General features: G+C 36.3%; 2 protein-coding genes across 2 annotated transcripts; one reads left to right on the top strand and one right to left on the bottom strand.

The window, feature by feature from the left end:
* The first annotated feature begins 748 nt into the window (after positions 1-748).
* Positions 749-17,141, top strand: LOC127984239 (elongator complex protein 3). Its single transcript, XM_052586799.1, has 15 exons — positions 749-927; positions 1,362-1,461; positions 1,550-1,688; positions 1,797-1,867; positions 2,493-2,556; positions 2,673-2,741; positions 2,930-3,084; positions 6,329-6,490; positions 6,867-6,993; positions 12,276-12,469; positions 13,200-13,290; positions 13,373-13,438; positions 13,530-13,757; positions 13,990-14,071; positions 15,948-17,141. Exons 1-15 carry the CDS (start codon positions 906-908, stop codon positions 16,022-16,024), a joined length of 1,647 nt encoding a protein of 548 aa, XP_052442759.1. The 5' UTR covers positions 749-905; the 3' UTR covers positions 16,025-17,141.
* Positions 17,142-18,502: 1,361 nt separating this feature from the next.
* Positions 18,503-22,386, bottom strand: LOC127984240 (serine/threonine-protein kinase pdik1l-B). The gene is made up of 4 exons (XM_052586800.1): positions 22,205-22,386; positions 21,154-21,848; positions 19,796-20,021; positions 18,503-18,947 (listed from the first exon to the last, which is right to left on the bottom strand). Exons 2-4 carry the CDS (start codon positions 21,766-21,768, stop codon positions 18,715-18,717), a joined length of 1,074 nt encoding a protein of 357 aa, XP_052442760.1. The 5' UTR covers positions 21,769-21,848; positions 22,205-22,386; the 3' UTR covers positions 18,503-18,714.
* Positions 22,387-23,455: the final 1,069 nt, after the last annotated feature.

Genomic DNA, 23,455 nt, shown 5'->3' with positions numbered 1-23,455 from the left:
GGACACACCCAAAAGTACACAAACTCAAGAAGGTTTTTTTTTCTTCCCTCTCTCTTTGTGTGAGTCACTGGCAAGAATTACTCAACAGAGGCTGCATTTAGTAATTCATGCTTAACTTCCCATTTCTCATGGCACTATGAACTGTATGTATCGTATATCATAGCCACTCTCAGATAGATAGATAGATAGATAGATAGATAGATAGCATGTTTTTTTTTATTTTTTCTTAAATTATAACTAATATTTTTTTAGTTTTATTTGTACTAATAACATTATTATTATTATTGCATGTTAATATGATACAGTTAACGTAGAATCCTCAGTTTTATATAGCTGTAGAAACAAATCCCTAGGCCTAGATCATCCTAAAAATAGCGAGTTACTACAGCAGTCAGATATGGATGAAATATATATAGCTTCAAAAGACGGCACAGCAATTATTATAATTTAGTACATGTTTAGAGAATCAGATATCAGATATTAGACGTACTAGTTGATGGACAGAGGCAGCTTTGAAACATTGACCATACTCTGTTACAGTAGTCCTTTTATGGAGCTCATAACAATCTCTGACAGTATTTTTCTATAATATGATTTCTATTTCACTTAATGTGAGGGATTTGTATTATAACCCTGAGACAAAATGTCTCTGGCACAGAGATTTTCTGTCTGAACACTAGAGGTCCTCCAGTGCACTGCAGAGCTGCTGAGAGCACTTTTACAGCTTTACGATAACTGTAGTTACATGTGTTGCTTTACGACACACGTCACGCAATCGCTTTACGGAAGAGTGTAGCATGTTCAACGATGTTGACATTTTAATTCGTAGTTAAAGCATATAGCTTAGTGCAAATTTCAGTGTTTATTGTATACGAGTTGTGGATTATTTGTAGCTTTTTACCAAAATGGGAAAGCCGAAAAAGAAGAGTAAGTATTCACTACGTTTTCTGTTAGATGTTGAAAGCATGTATGGATGTTGCAATGAAATGTTAAAATTGATTTCTTAACACAAGCAGTTTCGTAAATGTTCGTAACTGTTTATATGGCAATGTGACAGAAAGTTAACAAAGTCTTGTAAACTAATACCTATTCAAAATTTTTTTTATAGATGCGTTCAGGAAGGTAGCTAGTTACTAATGTTTTCTTACTATTTCAAAAATACAGTACGAGTATCTGTCAGGATAGATGTTTGAATATGTTTGCAGTTTGAGAAGACGTGAAAAAGTTGTAACAATCAGCCCGAGTAACTAGTTCTGTCTTTTAACTAGTCTTTAACAGTAGTGACAGGTGTCTGGAACATGCCTAGATGTTGGTGTTTCTCTAAAATTATCTGTCTGTTTAACTCTCTGTGTCCACCTCAGGTGACTTGAGCCGTGCAGAACTGATGATGATGACAATTGCAGATGTCATCAAGCAGTTGGTTGAGGCCCACGAACAGGGAAAAGATATTAACCTTAACAAGTCAGTGCATTTTTAAAGTTTCAGAAACACAACTGGAGCTGTTTTCTCACTGGATGACGGTAAACTAAGACAGCAAATTTTTTTATAGGGTCAAGACGAAGACATCAGCCAAATATGGTCTCTCTGCACAGCCACGGCTGGTGGACATCATTGCTGCAGTGCCACCTCACTACAGAAGAGCTTTGGTGCCCAAACTGAAAGCCAAACCCATTCGTACTGCCAGTGGGGTAAGGATGGCATGTTGCCCCTTCGCTATTTGTATTAGTGTGATTTAAAGATACCATAATATAGAAATGAAATGGCTGCACAGAGTTTGATTTCATATTTCTTTGTAGATTGCAGTTGTCGCTGTGATGTGTAAGCCTCACCGCTGCCCACACATCAGTTTTACAGGCAACATCTGCGTGTGAGTATGACTGAAATAATGTGTCCTTGTATTTCTGTGTCATTGTTCTGTTACACTACCGTTCAAAAGTTGTTGTTTTTATCAGAGCTTCCACAAAAAATATTAATCAGCACACCTGTTTTCACCATCGATAATATTAACAAACTCTTAAGTACCAAATTAGCATATTAGAATGAGTTCTGAAGGATCATGTGACACTGAAAACTGAAGCTTTGCTATCATAAATAATTAAAATTTGTATTGAAATGTATTGTGCATGTAAATGTATTGAAATAGAGATTGTAAATAATTGTAATAATATTTCACAGTATTTCTGTTCTACTGTATTTTTACTGTATATTCGATCAAAGAAAAGAAAAGAGATTCCTTTTGATACAATAGAATTTTGGACTAATCCCTAACCTTTTGAACAATAGCATACATTTATTCATTCAGTCTGTGCTTTTATACAAAATGACTTACAAATTAGTAATTCTACAACACAAGCTATTCACCGTAAAGAACGACACCATGAACCTTTTACAGTATCAGTGGATGGGTAAACTTTTATGGGCAAAATATAGTGATAAGACTGGTCTTAGTTTTGATGTTTATGTGGTGTGTTTGTTTTCATTTGCTCAAACAGCTACTGCCCAGGGGGTCCGGACTCGGATTTTGAATATTCCACACAGTCTTACACAGGATATGAGGTAATTATCCTTCTGTATCCTAAAGCAATCCTGTCACACATGTTCTTTTTTATGAGTTTTGCACTGATGTTATGCTGTATGCTTCATTTTGATTGTCTATTCCCCCTCTTATCCAGCCCACGTCAATGAGAGCCATCCGTGCACGATATGATCCTTTCCTCCAGACTAGGCACCGAGTAGAACAGGTGAGTCATCTTCACTATACCTATTCATGAGCTGCATTTTTGGCATTGTACAGTAAAAATCTTAAGGGATCATAAGCTACTTAATGGTTTGATTTTACGATATACATCTGCAAGGTTGATGATCCTCTCAGCTTTTCCTCTCGTTGGATGGTGTTAATGTCTTTATGCTGCTGTGTTTGCACATTTAGCTCAAGCAGCTGGGTCACAGCGTGGATAAAGTGGAGTTCATTGTGATGGGAGGCACATTCATGGCTCTGCCGGAGGATTACAGGGACTATTTCATCCGTAACCTCCACGATGCGCTGTCAGGACACACGTCCAACAATGTTACTGAAGCTGTCAGGTACCAGCGCCCCATGATAAACTTGTCTATGACTGATAGAATCAGACCACCCTTAATTATGAGTTTTGTGGCACAAATGTCATAGCGCCAGGAACAGTCCATCACCTGTTGGTGACAACATCCTTAGTGCCACACATGAATATATATATATATATATATATATATATATATATATATATATATATATATATATATATATATATATATATATATATATATATATAAAATGAATTAAAACATAATTTCAAGCAACATTTGATGATACATAACAGAAATAGCCTAACTATTTCTTACAAAGACAAGCACATATATGTGTGTTAAAACATATTAGTTATATCAAAGATGTCTCAGGTGGCAGATAAAAGTACACGATAAATGAATGAATGATTGTTACAAAAGTGCACTTCAAATATACTGAACACGGAAGCTCTAATGTGAATAACAGGCTAGAACAAACCTCACTTTCTCCTCACGTGTCAAACGCACATTTGAGCATTTTCTTTTCCTTTTAATGGCTGTTTGCAAACCCACTTAAAAGTGCATACCATCTCCTGCTGCACAAAAGCAGCATGACAAGTGTCATAAAATAAGGATCGGGCTCAGGAGAGCTGATAACGATCAGTTAAAAAAAAAGTTTGAATTGCCCTGACATTCCTAAAACATGTATTGAACATTCTCTGCTATTTTAAAAAAATACAACACAAAAAAACTAATAGTAAGTGAATTTAGGCATCACTTAAATTTGACTGGTTTCACACAACCATGCGGAGTATGGCATGCAGTGAATTAAATTCCAACTTATTTTCAACACAATAACATCACAGTTATTGACTTCAGTTATTACATTTATTACAGACTTCATATAAGCTGTTTTCTGTGAATGTGTGAGATTTCTGGTTCATTAGCTGCAGTAGGGAAATAACGAGAAGAATAACAAAGTGCAGTAAACAGTAAAACTGTTTGCACTACAAACCAGTGTGTTCATAATTAAGATAATACATTAAAATGATATGGTACGACACACCAGTTTTCTATATTAAACAGCAAAACAAGCTTTTTATTACAGCTAAAAATAGCTGAGAGCAATTGACGCAGGTAAATCCTTTAGGCCCACTCTTATAGGAAAAATAAGGTGGATAAAAAAAAATACAAATGATTAAAACATAAAAAATTCAAATGTTGCTTGAAATTAAGTTAAAAAAAAAAAATTCGGTTTAAATTCAAATAAAAAATTTTGGCTCCACAAAATTATAATATATTTACATTTAACTGGCCATACAGCATTATACACATTTCAAAATGTCGTAAAAACTTTTTATAACACTATGTACATGTGTGTGTACAGTATATGTATATAAATGTAAAAATGGGGTTATAAGTATTGGCTAATATATACAATATCAACCAATATAGATAAAAAAAAAAAAAAAAAACCTACTTAATATTGACCAGTGACTAGTAAATCATGAATGCCTACTCTTCAGAATTAATTACACATAAATGTACTTGTCTTCAGCCCATTACACAAGTGATGCAAGATCAATCAATAAGCGCAGGAATTAAAGTGCAAGTGTTAGATAAAAGCATAGGGAATGGAGCAGCTGTGCTGTCTTATGTGTGTCTAGGGAAAATCACTAGTTAATAAGCTCTGACTTGGGACCAGTGTTTTTGTTTTTGGATAATATAAATTGGTATAAGCAAAATGAACAAATGCAAGCCTTGGATCAGTTAAAGCACAGTGCCAAAAACCTCCTGGTGAGCAAATTTGGTAGTGTGTCAGTATTGAGAGGCTTCTGGACCAGTCTTCCAGTATCAGAGCAGCTGCACTGGCTCTGCTTTCAGGCTAGTCACAGAACAATAAGACAGAATGTGGCATTTGGGCGCTTTGCTTAAATGATGATGACAAGATAAAGAGTGTTATTAGTCAATCTCCTAATATGTAATTTAACAGTTTAGCCGAAATTATCTTGCACATTAATGGCTAACCAAGCAAATAAAAGCCTTCTTTTCACTTTGACCATTAGTCTATGTCTGTCTAAATATGTATAAGGGTGACGTATGTGATTTCTGTGCAACTAACTAAAACTGAAAAAATGATCTCTTTTTAAGTTTGATAAGATCTGATGTCTTTTCTCAAAGGCTTTGCGTCAGATTTGAACAAGTAGTGACTCAAATGCTGCTGACCACCCTGATGACATCAGCTCCCTGAGGAAAGCTAAAGTTTTGAAGTTAGAATGAAAGGCAAAAGGGATGATAGCAGGATGTGGATAGACTGCCACTGCAGGGCGCTGCTAGTTTATTGCTGTGATTTTTTTGTTATTTATTTTCTTCATAAGAGATAGAGAGAGAGAGTGTGTGTGCGCACGTAGGCAGAGGTCCACAGGATTGTCGGCACACCACAGCTTATCAGCAGGTTTGTTAAGATGACACGATTGCCATAATTGTTCCGGCGGCTAATCAGCCAGAGATGGAGGAGACAACAGTTCGATTTCAGGCCCATTGCTTATCTCAGCAGAGGATGTGTGTGTGTGTGTGTGTGTGTGTGAGGGAGGGAGGGAGGGAGGGAGGGAGGGAGGGAGAAATAAAGAGAATAAGTACAAATGAGAAATGCTCTGTTGGTTTCATAACTACATTGTTTGAAATCTAGGGATAGAACCAGGAGCTAAATGGACAGAAAGAGTTTTTGGGCTATTAAATGTCCATTAAAACTTCAGAACAATGTCAGGCATGACAGGAAGCCAAAAACCATGCATTTCAGAATTATTATTAAATTGATGCAAACCAATACAGTTGGCCAATTGAAACCAGTTCAGTCGTAAAATAGTTGTCATATCATCTTCAGAAACCGTAAAAGAAAGATTTTCCATTTTATTCAGAAGTTTAAAAAAAAGTTTTTGTTTGTTTTGTTCATTTTGTAGATCAGTCATACAATTTTTTTTCTTTGTCACGTGATTCTTCAGAAATTGTTTAGTGCACAAGAAACATTTCTTTTTATTATAAATGCTGAAAACAGATCCTGCTTAATGTTTTTGTGGAAACCATGATACATTTTCTTTAGGATTCTTTGATGAAAAGAAAATTTAAAAGAACAGCATTTATTTGAAATTGAAATCTTTTGTAGCATTTTTAATTTCTTTACTGTCACTTTTGAACAATTTAATGTTTCTCTTTTTTTTTTTAAAGAATGAATACATGCATCTATAAAATAGTATCAGAATTTCTGAGCTGATATTCTTTTCCCCAGATACTCTGAACGCAGTAACACCAAATGTGTCGGCATCACGATTGAGACCAGACCGGACTATTGTCTGAAGAGACACTTGAGTGACATGCTGGCCTACGGTTGCACCAGACTAGAGATCGGCGTGCAGAGTGTTTATGAGGATGTGGCTCGTGATACCAACAGGTCAGAGTTTGTTGCATTTAAAATATCAGACATGCCACAGACTAGAAGATGAGTGTTTAGTATTGGATAAAGTTGATCCAGGGATACTATTAGTGTAACATCAGTGTTAAGACTTTCAGTGAGTCGATTTTAGCTCACGTTAGTAATTTCAGTTTACTTGAAGTGCTGTGCTGAATTTAAATGACCTTGCTAAAAACATGATTAATTAAAATATACAGCCATATGACCATTTAAAGCTGGTTTTGGTCATTTATATTTTGGCTTACAAAACTAAGGATGATATTTCTTTAGTAACTGCATGTATCTTGGGCATGGTTATATTGAACTTGTGTACTATGAACTAAATGTACTTCTGGAACTTCCTAACTTTTTCCAGAGGACATACCGTTCGGGCTGTGTGTGAATCTTTCCACCTGTCTAAGGATGCTGGTTTTAAAGTTGTAGCCCACATGATGCCAGACTTACCCAATGTCGGTATGGAAAGAGATGTCGAGCAGTTTATAGTAAGTACTTCATGGATCAGTGCAATTCTACTACATTCACCTAACACCTAACACAATGTGAAAATGAGTGCAATCATGGAGTCATTTTATATTTTGGTAATATTACTCTTTAACTAGTCAAAATTGTTTGATGTACAATACGTCAATAGTTCACATAAGAATGAACATTTTGTCCTCTTACAACCTTTTCCTTCATGTTGTTCTAAAATTGTATGACTTTCTTTTGAGGGGTGTTTAGAAACACTACTAAAGTAGAAAGTCTTACATTCAAAACACTTCCATTAGCACTTCCACACTTCCAACGTAGAGTTAGTATGACTTTTTATTATTATTATTATTGTATAGAAGACATATTATGTCCCTTTTTACAACATGCAATATATCTCTCCGGTGTCTCCAGAATGTGTCTCTGAAGTTTCAGAAGAAAATGCCTATTTTGAGTGGAAGCAGAAAAACATAGTTTTTTGTGCATGTCTCTTTTAATGCAAATGAGCTGCTGCTCCCCACCCCCTTAAAAAACAAACAAACATCTGTTTTGATTGATTATCATGTTTATTGTGCTGAAATCATGGGTTTTAAACTATAAAGCACCGTTCCCTTGGTTGATAGATGCACCGGGGACCTGATTATAGTACTTTAACCCTAGAAAATTTGATTTTCATGATATGCCACCTTTAAATTAATCAAAAGTGATAATAAAGATATTTATGATGTTACAGAAAAAATCTATTTTTCTCCTCATCAAAGAACCCTGAAAAAAGTATAAATAATAATATTAAGCAGCACAACAGTTTTCAACATTGATAATAACAAATGTTTCTTTTTGCCCAAATCAGCATATCAGCTTTTTGAAGGATCATGTAACAGTTATTTAGGCAACTAAATATTATAGTTTTTACTGTATTTGTGGTCCAAAAAATGCAGCATTGGAGAGGGTAAAAGATTTCTTAAAAAAAAAAAATCTTCCAACCCCAAACTTTTTTTTTAATGGTAGTGTGTATTTTAAAATGGCGCAAAGAGACACGTCACAGCAGGTTTGATGTCAAGCATCACTGTTTTTTTGTGTGTGTTTGTGTGTGCATTGACCATGGAAAATTTGTACATACACAGATGAGATTTTCAGTGGAGAGTGTTGTTGTTTTTTTTGGAAAGATATTGTTTAAATTTCTGCCAAATGTTTCCTTTGGTGTTTGCTATAATAACGATAGTAATGCAGATGAGGAAGTAATGACACAATTTTCATTCTAAAACACTTCCAAAAGTGCTAACTGAATAATCATTTTTGGATTACTTCAAATAAGCCTCATGCATAAGCTTCAAGAGGATTATGGGAAGTAGTGCTTTGTAATTTAAGGTTCTCAAACGTACAACTGTTTATTCTGTAAGTTCTTTTAATGTTAATGAACTGAGGAGCTGAGAGTCAATGGCAGAGGGTTATTTAAATGCAAAGGTTTATCTCGGTGTACCTCACAGGTTACGCAGGTGGTTTTCAAAATGTCATTTTCATCAGCTAAAGGACTTCAATTAATCAACATTTCTGTGAAATCCAAAATTTCCATATTACTTTCGGGTGCTCTATTTACTTTGACACTCAAAGTATCAGAAACTACTGAGCCACAGTCGTCATCGAGCAGGCTTCGCAGAAGTATTAGGACAAGAAATGAGAAATCAAATATCCATCCTTTAGAAAAGTTTGAATAAACAATAAATAGCAAAATGAAATAGTTTCCCATATCACACACAGCCCTAGGTTACAATGGGGAGAGACGAAATTGGTTGTACATATGAGATGTATGTACACTACAGAAAAAGACGAACATTTCTATCCTGAGGAGAAATCCACTTTTATCGGGTGCAGTAGCTAATTGTTATATAGCAGGAATGATGGGTAAATGTAAATGAAGTGGGGAGTGATGTGTCATGGCAGGCTGCTCTTTTATGGCCTCTGTCAATGTCCAGCTGTGACGCATTGGTTAGCATTATCAGGGGCTTCATTATGTGAAGTGAATAGAGCATTCATTATGGTGGGTTTCATTACCGAAGCATGGAGATCCAATCAGTGACTGTGCTCTGGAACCCATTCAAAGTGCTTCTCTCTGAAAGACTGTATTAAACACCAACCGGGAGCAATCCAGGTGCCAACAGGTTTCTTTGATGTCTAAAGCGAGCACTGTCAGTGTACGATCTTGGGAGTTTAGCGATTTTTAAAGGGGGTGATTATTTCCCATTAGGAGAACAGAAGAGCCTAGAATGAAGTGAATGACGTTAATGTTGCATAAGAAACATCATGATTAACTGAGTGCAATTATATAAATAATATTTTGCATTAACAGTCACATAAATGCCACTTAACTGTAAAAGAGAACCATTAACTTTTTATCGCAATCATCCAGTCTCTAGAGTCTCGGAAGTCTTTGCTTAGATTTTTACATTGTTGTACCAAGCCCACATTACACCTACCTCATTTCCCCCTGGGAGGCTCTTACTGCCTCCACACTGCTGCCATCAACAGCCAGCTCCAAAATATTTAGACAGCAATACCTTTTTACTCTTTATTTGTACAATTTGTAATTGTAATATTGCAATTAGAAGCTAAAGGTACAAACCGTGCATTTAAATATATTCCCTTTTTTACACTTTTGTGATTTTTTTTGGGCACCTTTTTAATGTTAGCCAGTGTTTCTTGTACCAAAAAAAACAGCATTTCGAGGCACGAATTCTGATGAAATAAAATGTAACCAGTGTGATTCTTTTACCAGTTTTCCTAATCGTGAAAAACTTTTTTTTTTTTCAGGAAAATTGCCAATAAAGGGTCAAGGATTGTGCTCAACAATTATTTTATTGACATATTTTTTTTATGTGGCTTTAGGATAGGAATGCACCAATATTTTAGTTCTTGCTGATACCGGTAATACAGTTAATTGTTATAATGCTATGGTCGTTAACCGATAAATGGCCGATATTACAAATCATGGTATGGCCAATAATCGAATAGTTACCACTATTAAAATTCTGCCTGATGCTGATAAGGCGGTTAGTTATTTTTATGTTGGAGGTTAATCGTTAAATTACAGAAATTAAAAATCTGGCTAATACTGATAAGATGATTAATTATTATCATGTTATGGTGGTTAAATTAATACATTTCTGATATTATTCTAACACAGATAAAATGTTATGGCTGTTAAATGATAAATGACTGATATTAAAATTTTGCCTAACACAGTTAATTATTTTAACATTGGACATTAATCATTAAATTACCAATATTAAAACTCTGGCTAATAATGATAAGATGATTAATTATTATTATGTTATGGTGGTTAAATGATACATTTCCAAGATTATTCTAACACAGATAAAATGATTAATCACCATGTTATGACTGTTAAGTGAAAATGACTGATATCTAAGCACAATCAGTTATTTTCATGTTATAGTCATTAACCAATTCAATTTTGTCTAAATAATAATAATTAAAAAAAAATTAAACTCAAATGATTTAAGCATCCCTTTATAATGTACAGTATAAAAAATTACTTTCATGTTGATATTTGCTAAAGATTATATTTAATAATGTTATTAAATTAGTGTTATTTGCATTTTTTACTCTCTGCAGTTGAGCACAAGGCAATGCACCTCTTCTTTTCTATCTGTAGATTTGAGTCCGAACAACCACATCCTAGCAAACTCACTTGCAATATAATATTCAGTGTGTTCATCAGAACAAAGTGCCTGCCATTTTGTTTTCCACTTCATATTCCTGACAATGCTGTTGCTTTTTTAATTACAGTAATAAGCACCTACTCAAAGCATGGTTTTGACGATGATCGGCTCATTGCTTTACCATTCCGCCTATTAATTCCATCCGCGCGTTATTGGAATCCTTTTCACACATATGTTTGAGTGTATATTAATTTGTCTCTCACATACCTGTTGTGATATCTCTGTGATAGAGAGCCATTAGAAGACAGTATGTCAGAGCAGGACAGAGGGAGATTAATGGCTGTGGAAGGTGGTCTCTGACCCCACCGCTATCAGCTCTCCTCCTCCGCCGCCGTGTGCCCACACAACCTCACCTGTGTCACCCACCAGCAGCGCTCGGCCGGTTTATCTCACCTAACCTGCTTTCTGTGATGCTTGTGCTCTCCTCTTTCCCTCCCTCTTCGGCATTTACTCTCTCGCTCTCCGTCACGCCTCCCCCACTTTGAGACGGGAACCTGTCGCCGCTATCTCAGGATGAGTGTGCGGTGGAAAGGAGCGTGGCTCAGTGATAATGGAATCCCATTACTGACTCGTCCGACTCTCACTGCACACTTATCAGACTGTTTGCAGGCTCCCCTCCCTACATACAAAATAACACTCAGCGTAAATATATCACACAAAGACTTCATTTGACTCTTGGAGTAAGGAGAAGCTCAAAGCGCATAACTAGTCGTGACTCAAATAATCCGTCATTTCAATTTGTCTGTTAAAGGCAACTATTTTTGTTTGTTTGTGCTATTTAGAGTTTAGTTTAAACGCACCAGTGTCCAGTTCGATGATTCACTTGTGTGTCAGGAAGCAGGACAGTACCGATTTAATGACCACTGACGTTGTCTCTTTGATTGTAATGGTTACGTTTCTGAGTGCGCTGCGTGACCCCTGAGCTTTTCAAAGTGACAAGGGTAAAACAGATTCCCTCACAATAATGTGTTAAGTAGAAGACGTAAGCAAGTTCAGTGATAAAGGTCATGGGACTTTAGGTAGCAGTTTAACTCAATTCTTGAACGTGAATGATATTGCTTTCCAAGTACAAAGTTAGTACAAAGCTTATCAGCATTCAATATAAGATGAATATGCTTATTTTCTGCTTAGAATTGTCTAAAGAACTCATGCCTACAGCTTTTTATTCAGTTTAAGACTTCTTTAGTAACAACAGTTTGGAAAAAGATAACTGCTAAACATATTAATAAAATATACATTTGTTATGTTATATTTTCAAAAGTTATAATACCGTAAGTGAAGTCTTTATTATGAGTGGTCAATGGTTTTTCAATGGCAAATCCACAAAATTTGAGAGAACAGTGACTTATGGCTGATCTTATGCCTATATATCATAGATATTTTAGTTTTTCAAAGTTTTTAAAATGTCAATGAAATATTTTATAAAAAACAAATTACCCCAACAAATTAAATTGAATATGATTTTAATGTTTTTATCAGTGTTGAAATAACAAACTCGTACTCATTACCATCTCATGTTTGCACTTCTCTGCTAAAACTCTTGTCTCTGTCACCAGGAGTTTTTTGAGAATCCTGCATTCAGACCAGATGGGCTCAAACTTTACCCTACACTGGTGATTCGAGGCACTGGATTGTACGAGCTGTGGAAAACGGGCCGCTATAAAAGCTACTCTCCCAGTGCCTTAGTGGATCTGGTAGCGCGAATTCTAGCTCTAGTCCCACCATGGACTCGTGTGTATCGTGTACAGAGGTAAGGCAGTATCTAAACAAATAAACTGACCTCACAAACATGGAGGAAAAGCTTATTTTGAATGATTTTCATGTTGTGGCTGAAATTTAAATCTTTGCTATTTTGTATGATAATGAATTTTAAATAAAATACTAAAAACTAAGTAAAATAAGGGAGTCTATGCATCAAAACATTATAAAGTACAGTGTAAAAAACTGATGTATTATGAGATATGTCAGATATTACATTTATTATTTATTAAAGATTACATTTATTTGTAAAAAAAAAAAAAAAAAAATTGCTGTTTCGAAACATTAACTTTTAAATTGAATGTAAAAAAAGTGCATTAACAATTAAATATCCGATATCAAATGATACTAGTAAATTAAAAAAATTAATTATATGAATCAATTGAGATGAATACTTATATGAATAACCAATGTGGTGTCAATGTATCATTAAATTTAAATTAAATTTAGAGTCTACATTTAGCAGACGCTTTTATCCAAAGCGACTTAGTGTATTCAGGTTATCAATTTTTACATATCATGTGTTCCCGGGGAATCGAACCCCCAACCTTGCGCTTGCTTGCTTGCTAAGGCAGTGCTCTACCAGTTGAGCTACAGGAACACTATTATGCATCCCTAACTAATTATTTACCCAAAAAAGAAGCTTTACCTGTTGCCTTATATTCATTCTAATGTGACCAGCATTTAGTTTTGCTAGGCTGATGATCTCTGGCCTCTTTCAGGGATATCCCAATGCCATTGGTGAGCTCTGGGGTGGAACATGGGAATCTGAGAGAGCTGGCATTGGCCAGAATGAAAGACATGGGCACTGAGGTAACCTTAATTATCAATCTTTTAGTTTGTTTGATGTATGAATTCAAGGCCATTAAGTACAAGCTGCTGTTGATACCTACAGTGTAGAGATGTACGAACCAGAGAAGTGGGCATACAAGAGATTCATCACAAAGTTCGACCATATCAGGTATTTCATGTTCTGTGTAACCAATTAGCAGAAACGTGTTGTTAAAGTGTGTAGAGTTAGCGATTGAAAATCATTTCTGTGCTTCTCTTAGGTCGAGCTGATCCGTAGAGACTATGTGGCTAATGGGGGCTGGGAGACCTTCCTGTCTTATGAGGACCCCGAGCAGGACATTTTAATTGGTCTCCTGCGTCTTCGTCGCTGCTCACCACAGTCCTTCCGGCCCGAGTTGAAGGGTGGCGTTTCCATTGTTCGGGAGCTGCATGTCTACGGAAGCGTGGTCCCTGTCAGCAGCCGAGACCCCAGCAAGTTTCAGCATCAGGTAGACACCTTATTTCTGCCAGTAAAACAAGGCAAAGTAACTTTACTGTCACTTGGAAAAATGACAAACACATGATTTGTCATTAATAATTGTTAAATTCAAAATTAATGGAGATAAATGTGTACATTCTAATATTACATTTTTATTAAAGGCTTTTGTCTTGTCATCTATTTGACATAGCCTCACTGACCGCAGATTCTAATGTTCTTTTTCTCCTTGTGTGCATTTGTAGGGTTTTGGGATGATGTTGATGGAGGAGGCCGAGAGGATAGCCAGGGATGAGCACGGCTCAAGCAAATTGGCTGTTATCTCAGGTATCAAAAATATTCTCAGCGTTAACGCAATGGCACATTCATTTTGTTGGTTCTTCTCTTCCCCTCGCTAGAAAAGAATAAATAAAAAATCTTGACATGCAACTCCCCAAATCAGCTGCTGGATGGAGATAACAACAATTGGAAAATAAATGAAAATCTGTATTCATATTATTTCCTGTGATGGCATAGCTACGGTGCCTAGGAGAGGACATGGTGGGTTTATTTAGTTTTGTCGTGGCCTCAACATAATAACTCGTGGGAACGTGATAATATGTCGTGGCCACGAGATATTAATTTGTGGGAACTTCATATTAACTCGTGGGAACGTCATATTATGTCGTGGCCACAAGATAATTTTGTCGAGGTAACGACATCCTTATTTTGTGGCCTTGATGTTATGTTGAGGGAACGACATCCATTTCTCGTGGCCGCGAGTTTAATGCATAAACAAACCTGCGTGACCATAGCAACCCGGGATTATCAGAGATGTATTAATCAATATTTTATTTTGAATTAAGAAAATATTATATTATTTATTATAGAAAATATTTTATTATTAAATTATTGTATTGTATTATATTATTACGTGCCAGTGGCGGCGCTAGGGCGGTGCTTGACTTAAGCTATAGCCACATCAGAAACTTGCTTATAGCCCTGGCACAAAACATAGTTTAATTTGTAAATGAAAACACAACAGCCTCATTTATCACTTATCTGACAATTATGCCAATAAAGTTATGACGTGATGTGATGATAAATGAGTGTTTTGATTTAATTTACAAATGAAACCATGCGAATGATTAATTCCTCAACAAAACACTATTGTATTTATAATTGTGGTCTATTAATTAGCCAAAATAAAATGAAATGTTACATTTTAAAATGCATTCCAGCAAAAATTGCAGTCCGCATAATCAAAGCTTGATTCGCATTTCGAGAATTTACAGTAGGTTATTATTTACAAGAGTATTCAGAACATCAAGTATAGAGATCGAAATGAAGCAATAAACTAAAAAAGAAAAAAGGATTATAAACTCCAAAAAATAAAACCAATAAGAATTATATAATAACAATAATAATAGTATACAATAATATTACGGAAAAGACGATCAGTTAATGGACAAAACTGTAGGGTGGATAAAAAATTTTCTTATATTATGCACTTTATGTAACATTTATTCATGATAAACTTCATTTGAATGCTGATTGTCACACGTAATAAAGTCCAGTAGCCAAGGCATACGGTTAATATAATAATTTAATAATTAAATATTTTCTATAATATAATAATTTTGTAATTCAAAATTGAATATTAATGAATACATCTCTGATAATCCCAGGTTGCTATGGTCACACAGGTTTGTTTACGCATTAAACTTGTGGCCACGAGAAATGGATGTCGTTCCCTCAACATAACATCTCGAGGCCACGACATAAGGATGTCATAATATGATGTTCCCACAAGTTAAAATGATGTTCCCATTAATTAATATCTTGTGACTACAACATATTATCACGTTCCCACGAGTTATTATGTCGTGGCCATGGCAAAACTAAATAAACCGACCAAGTCACCTTAGGGGCACCGTACAAAGCTATACTCTTAGCAGATGTTCTTAGTCTTCAGTGTCACATGATTCTTCAGAAATGATTCTAATACGATGATTTGGTGCTCAAAAACATATCTTATAATGTTGAACTTTTGATTAATTTTTTTTTTGGTCATTTTCTCAAATTTGCATGTTTTTTGTCCAAATGACAATGCCCCAGGGTGCCTCCATTAGAGCACGAATTATTGAAAAAAAATATATATATTTTCTACTGTAAATCTGAATTTTTTTGTCATTGTTCATATTTTGTTTTTTTTTTGGTTCAGGTGTTGGAACAAGGAATTACTACAGAAAAATGGGTTATGAACTGGAAGGGCCATATATGGTGAAGAACCTTTACTGAAGCAGAGAGGAATCCAAATAGAATATCGTGCGGCATGCAGGACACTGACTTTAAGGGGATCTTTACACCCCACCTATAATTGGACTGGGCATGAGGACTAAATAGCGCATGTGTGTGGTCAAACCAAAGCAGACTGCACTATTCTGTTACATGCCAGCCAAAGAGAGTATTCGGTAGTTCTCTTATGAAGACTATGATGCAAGTATCCATGCTTGCTAGAAACGTACACCATTCTCCCTTGGCCTTAGCATACTTGCCAGTGCATTTACTTCTCTGGGATAACACTCATTATTTTTGGTTTCTACTGACAACATTGGCCATAATGGAGGGGGAAAAAACTGTAGAGGCTTTGAGTTATCCCATTATAAATGCGCATAGTTTTCTTTTGGATTTGGGAGGGGAAAATAATATGCTTGCCGGTTGGCACATTTGATTAATCCACCATTTTTCCAGTTCTGTTCATTTTGAAGATGGATTGATTGCATTTTCATGTTTTCTTGGCTGTGCATGAATGAATCTGGTCTTTTTTTATTATTATTGTTAAAGACATTTAACCAGGATTTCAGTAACCACATGATTGTACATTGTAATAAATCACATGTTGGCACAAAGGCAGATGATTTGGATGGAGTCGAATAGACAATACAGCCATCACTGAACATTCAAAGAAATTAATGGATAAGAAATCATCTGCAGCACTCTCCTGTCCAGCTCAGATATGAAAAACTATAGCCAAAATGATTGAAATCCAATTGCTTCTATTTTTGACAGAATGAAAGGTTCACTGGAACTACTCTGCTGCGTTTTAGTGTCTGTCACCACACCACCAATTTCTGAGAAATGTCGTGCGGTGTGGCGAGAGCTCTTCTGCAGGAGACCTCATGATATGTCCGCTGATGGGTTTTTATTGCTTCATTTGACATCGCAATACCAGATTAAATCGCTATCTCTGTCTGTGAGTCTAGGTGTCAGGCGAATGATGACCGACCACCCTTTAAAGCTAAGCTCAGTCAGATCACACTTGTAAGAGGTTTGTCTTCAGAGAAATGGCTTCCAATAAATGGCAAGATGTTGCTTTGCCACCACCCCACAATAAAGTGATGATTTAACAATGGTAGATCTCGTAATTTCCTGGCACAGACCATTTGTTAGGACTTTAATGGCTTAATAACCTCATCATTAATACGATGAACAGTGAACATCAAACTGTCATCCTACACACTAATCAGCAGCTTTCACTGAATCTCAGTAAGTTCTAACTAGACAATCCCAGAACAGATTTCCTTAATTACATTGGCTCATAACTGTCATGATTCCTTTAAAGTAAAGTCTTACCAATGCAGAATAATACTGATGTAGCCGAAATGATGACCTCAGAGAATGAACGAGTGCTGTGTTAAGATAATGTGCATATTTCGCCACCGAGGTCAAGATGAGGCATCGCAGCGTTTCATTTGCAAACCAGCGAAGCGTGAGGGAAAAGGGCAAAGTGTCTCTAGAGATGGAAATGTCACAGATGAGATCCACTTAGAAGGATTCTCAGACGCTTTATGTTATTGCGGTGAGGCTGTAAGGTTTTGCAACCCTTGAACACTCTCGCAAGTCATTAATATTCAACTTTGGCATTATTATTGGCCTCCATCAGCTCAACACCGCAGTTAACTGCTTAGTCTTGATCACAGAGATCTGTAAAAAAAAAAAAAAATCAGCTGATTTAGTGTTTTGCACTTTCTAGACCTGAGAGGTATTGAACACAAACTGAGCCAGATATCATTTATATCCATTACAATGGGGGACTTTAATTTCCTGTGGAAGATGGAGCACTTTCCCCAACCAGAAAACTATCTGAAGCATCCTGTAAAGACAAAACCATCTACGAGACTGGCCAGTAAAGCCACAGAAACCATGACAATCCTGTCAGTTGAAAACAGGCGTTCTGAATGATTGATACTTGTGCCATTTTTCACAGATACACATTACAGGAAACAAAATAATTTCCCCTCCAATCTTGATATTGAACATGTGCCACCAGCTATGAAACTTCAAAGGTTTCAGTCATTTTGACTTTCTATAATTACACTGTCGCTTCAAGGTGGCGATTTGTGGTGAGACCATTCTGAATGCTCAGTTTCTCGTGTCTTGCTGCTTCTGACAACACAACTATAACCGATTCTGACTGGCTATTCTTATAAGCATGAAAGCGGTGTTACAAATTCTACAGATAAAGCAAGCTTGGACTGGGAAAATAAGTTTTTCAACAGAGTATTGTATTGTTTTACTTATTTTATATTTGTCTTTCGTTGACTTCTCAATAAATACCTAAAATTAAATTGACAACATCACAGAATAGAGGAAAAGCTTAGTTACACTAATAGGGCTGCACAATATTGAAGGCAGTATGATAATGCTTTAAGTGTGGGAACTTTCAGAAGTATTAAAATCATTCCATTATCGCAAGTCATGAAACGCATAAATCAGTTTATTAATCTGTGATATTTGTATTTGTATCATGCAGCCCTATATACTAATTATAATTCATAAAGCATCACACAGTAACAGACACATGGGACTAAATGAAAATTCAAAGCAAATAACACAAATCTATAAATCTCAATTTTATCTTTTTTTGGCTTCATCTTCAAGTTTTTCAGTGTATAAAGGAGACTGGTTGTTAGTATGCTGCTCTGAGATCAGTGGACCTCCATGGCATGCTGGACCCTCTTCTCCAGCTGGTCTGCTGTGGGCCGGATGTCGGGGTCAGAATCTAGCATGTCCATCAGCAGCTCGCACATAGCAGGGTTTGGAGGTGGCGGCAGTGGCGGAGCACGTCGTGCCCTCATAGGGATGATCAACTGCAGGTCGGGATTCTGACACAGAGCCTCACCTAACGGGATGAGCCAGCGGCCTCGCATTACATATGCACCTAGAACACCATGGAATAAACAGGAAACAGATGTTATGCTTAATCAATTTTCAAGCATTCATTCATTCCCGTATGAGGAGTTTCCTTTGATCTCCTAATTGGTGCATTTGAATTTGCACCATTAGCTCAACAACACTAAAAAGCGGCAATAAAAACAATCAAGTGCATTTCTTCAAAGCACATGCCTGGCACAAACTCATTATTATTCACAAAACTTCGAGGCAAACCCACCACAGAGAGGTTAATGGGTGGAAGGATGTTAATTGCCCTTATATAAATAAGCTGCGACATCTGACCTTTCTGTACTCCTGCTAGCAGCGCAGAAAGTCGCTGGGTTCGAGTAATTACTGAGGACTGCCTGAATAGCTTATGCACTCCATCCAAAACCTGCATCCTCAGACCACTTTAGTTTATCTCAGCTATTATGGATTAAGATAATGAACTACTGTCAAATGCTTAACAACAAAGCTTTCACAGCGGTATAAAGTGAAGTCTGGATGAGGTAACCAGTAAGAAGAGAAACCGAAATAGCCACCTGCCTCCGAATGCTAGTTAAAGCGAGGCTCTGAAAATTGTCAGGTGTTCTATTCCTGTACCTAATTTTATTCTCGTTTCTGTGAAGTAGCTGTGACAATCACAAGATGGTGGGTTTTATATTAATCTTCAAACCCATCATAAGACCTAATTTACTCCAGATACAAGTTCCTCTTTCATTTTAATCATAACAATACATGCATCATGGACCTAGACTGATTAAATAACAAAGATGAAAACATTAAAAAACATTAAAGGGGTATTGCCAAATGAGCCAAAGTAAATTCCCCCTGCCAGCCCAGAAAAAAACTAACCCAGTTGTTCTTGATTGGTGCCATCCTCTAGAAATGTTATTCTCTCCAGCACAGCCCAGAAAAGCACACCCAGAGAGAAGATGTCAGCCTGGGCTGTATAACTACGACCTGCCCAAACTTCTGGAGCCATATAGAAGTCTGAGCCACAGGTAGAGGAAAGAGCCAGTCTACTCTGGACACCATCAGTAGGGTTGTCCACCATCTTACTGAGGCCAAAGTCTGCCACCTGTAAGACATAAAGAAGTTAACTAGGACCACCTTTTAGATATGGGGAGTGAAACATTTTTATTTTTTATATTTATATTAAATTAATAACTGTTAAATGTATTTAGCTAAATATTGAATAGTATTAAAATAATAAAACATTTCAAATTAACATATCTACAAAACCATTCATATATATTCAAATAATTTCTTCACTTCATAGGACAGTTTCACTGAACAAGGGACTCGGGCTATTCATGTTTTTTTCTTCTTCAAAAAACAACAACAACAACCTTAAAATCTAGTCTAATATTATTGACAAAGCTGGAAAATTTTGGAAACTACAAAAGCATTTATTTTAACAATTGATAACTCACAACTTACTATCCACTGTGTGCTGTGCCTAATATTTGACTGGTACACATTTAGAGCACAATTCATCTGTCGCTTCAAAGCACACTACATTGATTGTCTCTACATGCAATGAAACGTAAAAACTCATTATTTGAAACTTTAGAAGAATGGATTTCAAGACAATCCATTTCAAGCTTTGTCTATAAAGTGACTGTTTTTGCTGGTATTTGTATTGATTTACAGAATAGGCTCAAAATGTTCAGGCACACATCCTGATCATACAAAAAAGTTTTTTGGGGAAAAAACATTATCTGGTTTACGGGTGCACCAGCAATAATCCAAACACATTTTCTTATCATCCATCGCATAAAATGTTCTCTGGGCGCTTCAAACCATGGAATGTGACTCATGTTGTAGGGCAATAACAAAGGCTTTGTCTATCATGCAAATAGAAGTTCAAAAGTACTTTTGTAATGCTTTGTTATTTATCACAGCCAAGTTAATAGTGGAACATTTTCCATGCCTCCAGACTAATACAAATCAAATAAAAAGGGAAAGGGGTAGAAAAAAAGACAATATGGCTCTGAAAGCAGTATAGACCATTTCAAAAACAACATGAAAGCTTGTACAAATGCAAATCGGATTCGGTCCCATGACAACTGCACTTAGTTTGACTCCATAAGCCATTAGCATTTTAACCAATATTATTGTTTCTTATATGTACATGCTTGTAACACTGCAGTAAAATAATAATTTGATATAAAAAAAAATATTTAGAATAGATTGCATCCTTTTTGTACCTTCATGACCGGTCCTTTTTTAGTAAGACGGACAAGAACATTATCTGGCTTTATATCACGGTGCACTATTCCATGCCTGTGCAGGAATGCAATGGCACTGCCGAGTTGTTGAACCACTGCACAGTTGCACTCAGCATCTGGCGGCCTGGAGAGAATGTACTGGCTCAAATCCCCTCCTTCACAGTATTCCATCACCAACCAAAGGGCAAAGCAGCGCCGGGGAACCTCCTCTGTGGACATCAGCCTCCTCTTTGACCTGGAGGGATTCTTCAATTGGATTTTTGTGTCTTTGTCCACCACTCTTCCTTTGAGAGCACTCTCCACTAAATCCAAAGGAAGCCTCCCTGATTTCAGGGGTTGCAGTGTTCTAGGTCCAGTCTGTAAGAGGCAGTTGTATAGAGCGATGACATTGGGATGGTTTCGTGCTGTGATTCTCATAGCCCACAGTTCCTGCAGGTAAAGCTCTATACTCTCTGGGTTACAACATGGTAGACGTTTAATGGCCACCGTGTCGCCCCTCTCGCCCCACCACCCAGTCTCTGTCACACGTCCCTTGAAGACCACTCCATAGCTGCCTCGTCCCACTTCCTGCTGCAAGGTATAGATATCATCCATCCTAGCAGCCTTTGTTGTTCACTGAATCAAATGCGAGATTCGCTGGTCTTCTCAAGTGTTGAGTGTTTTATTATATTGTTCTGATATTACAAGCAGAGTAAAATAAAATTAGTTACAATAACTACATCGGTGTAACGTTATACACAATTTATGTAATATATATATATATATATATATATATATTCACACATGCACGCACGCACGCACAAAACACACAACACGGATATTAAAATGTAAACAGAGCCCCTTAACTGGACAACTCAAATGTAAGTTTTTACAGTTCTTATTAACAATACAGGTCAAAATTACTTTTCTTATTATATAAATATTCATATTCCTTTACAATAGCAGAAAAATAGACGCAATCAAATTATTAAATGAATTCAGCATTTACACTCCTCTTGCTTTTTGTTGTCAACAATCTGAATTAACTTACCCATTAAACTGCAACAAACGGCAAGTGTCGTTGCTCTAAGTTTTTTGATCCAAGTATAATTAATATAATAATATAAAAACGTATCTATCTCAACACACTTGTAATTATAACAACTTGAACAACAACATAGCAACGTACAACGTAAACAGCATTTCCGTAATAACACTTCCGTAGTTTTTAGATCTTCGCGCGTCTGGTGCTGTTCTACGTTTCTATTGGTCAATACCGTTGGAGTTGACCGCGGTCACCAATAAGATACGAAAACGTCACAACACCGATTCAAAAGTGACCAGTAAATTAATACGATCATCTCTTTTCAACAACAAGGCTGGTGATGATACATGTCTTTTAAAGGGAGTAACTTACTTAGTGTTCAATAGTTTATTAATAGTTATCATTAATCATTACAGCGCTATTGAGACTAAATCTCCGTAGAGTTATGAGTTAAAAAGCCATTACACAGATGTGCTCAAAACCCAAATGAATAATATTTTGGAAGCTTAATATTATAAGATTTTTCCCATAGTTGTTGGGCAAACAAGTGAGCACAAAAACATGCATACATTTACAAGACATTCATTACATAATGAATGTATGTAGCGTTAGATTTGAACGGTGTACTCAGAGTAGTTTACTTAAAAATCATATTGGGGCAAGTTGTCACATGTTTTAAATGCTGTACATTTATATAATTTAGTTGTTAAACAATTACTTGACATTTTACTTCATTTCCTTTTACTCTGTCGATTTTAAGATTTAACTTAACCGAAAAGTCTACGTAGGTTCCACTGTCACAACTTACCCCATACTGGGTTTATTGTGATAAAACCTCCAAGCTGTTTTTAACAACTAGCCCTGGTCTCCCCTAGATACCCTGTTAAAATCAAGGATTTTCCAACTCTAAAGGTAGGATTAAACTTTTTTTATATAGCAATTTTGGGTTAAAAGCACTAAAATCCCCCATAAGAATCGAACTCTTTCCAACTTTTAAAATGTGATAAAACCCCTGACACAAGGTGGCTCTTTAATGCTTGCCTAAAGTTAACCAAAATGTCAGACACAGATAAGGAAACCTCCATGATAACCCAAGAACACCCCTGATTGTCTGACCAGGCTGTCACTCCCACATTCTCACTTTACAGAAAATACTCAACCAATTATTTTCTTCTTCTTTTATTTCTCTGCCAACTATAGTAGCACCTATGTCTTACCAGTAACCAAAGAATTTCTCATTTCTCACCCAGTGTGCTG

Source organism: Carassius gibelio, chromosome B20, assembly GCF_023724105.1.
Source record: "Carassius gibelio isolate Cgi1373 ecotype wild population from Czech Republic chromosome B20, carGib1.2-hapl.c, whole genome shotgun sequence".
NCBI classification, from domain to species: Eukaryota; Metazoa; Chordata; class Actinopteri; order Cypriniformes; family Cyprinidae; genus Carassius; species Carassius gibelio.
This window is presented reverse-complemented; position numbering and strand designations above follow the sequence as displayed.

Coding starts and splice junctions, on each gene's coding strand:
- LOC127984239 (XM_052586799.1), top strand. CDS start 906: ATGGGAAAGCCGAAAAAGAAGA. Junction 1,868..2,492: donor TTTACAGGCAACATCTGCGT/GTGAGTATGACT, acceptor TTGCTCAAACAG/CTACTGCCCAGGGGGTCCGG. Junction 14,072..15,947: donor CAAATTGGCTGTTATCTCAG/GTATCAAAAATA, acceptor TTTTTGGTTCAG/GTGTTGGAACAAGGAATTAC.
- LOC127984240 (XM_052586800.1), bottom strand. CDS start 21,768: ATGGATGATATCTATACCTTGCAGCAGGAAGTGGGACGAGGCAGCTAT. Junction 20,022..21,153: donor AAAAAGGACCGGTCATGAAG/GTACAAAAAGGA, acceptor TATGTCTTACAG/GTGGCAGACTTTGGCCTCAG. Junction 18,948..19,795: donor CACCAATCAAGAACAACTGG/GTTAGTTTTTTT, acceptor ATGGTGTTCTAG/GTGCATATGTAATGCGAGGC.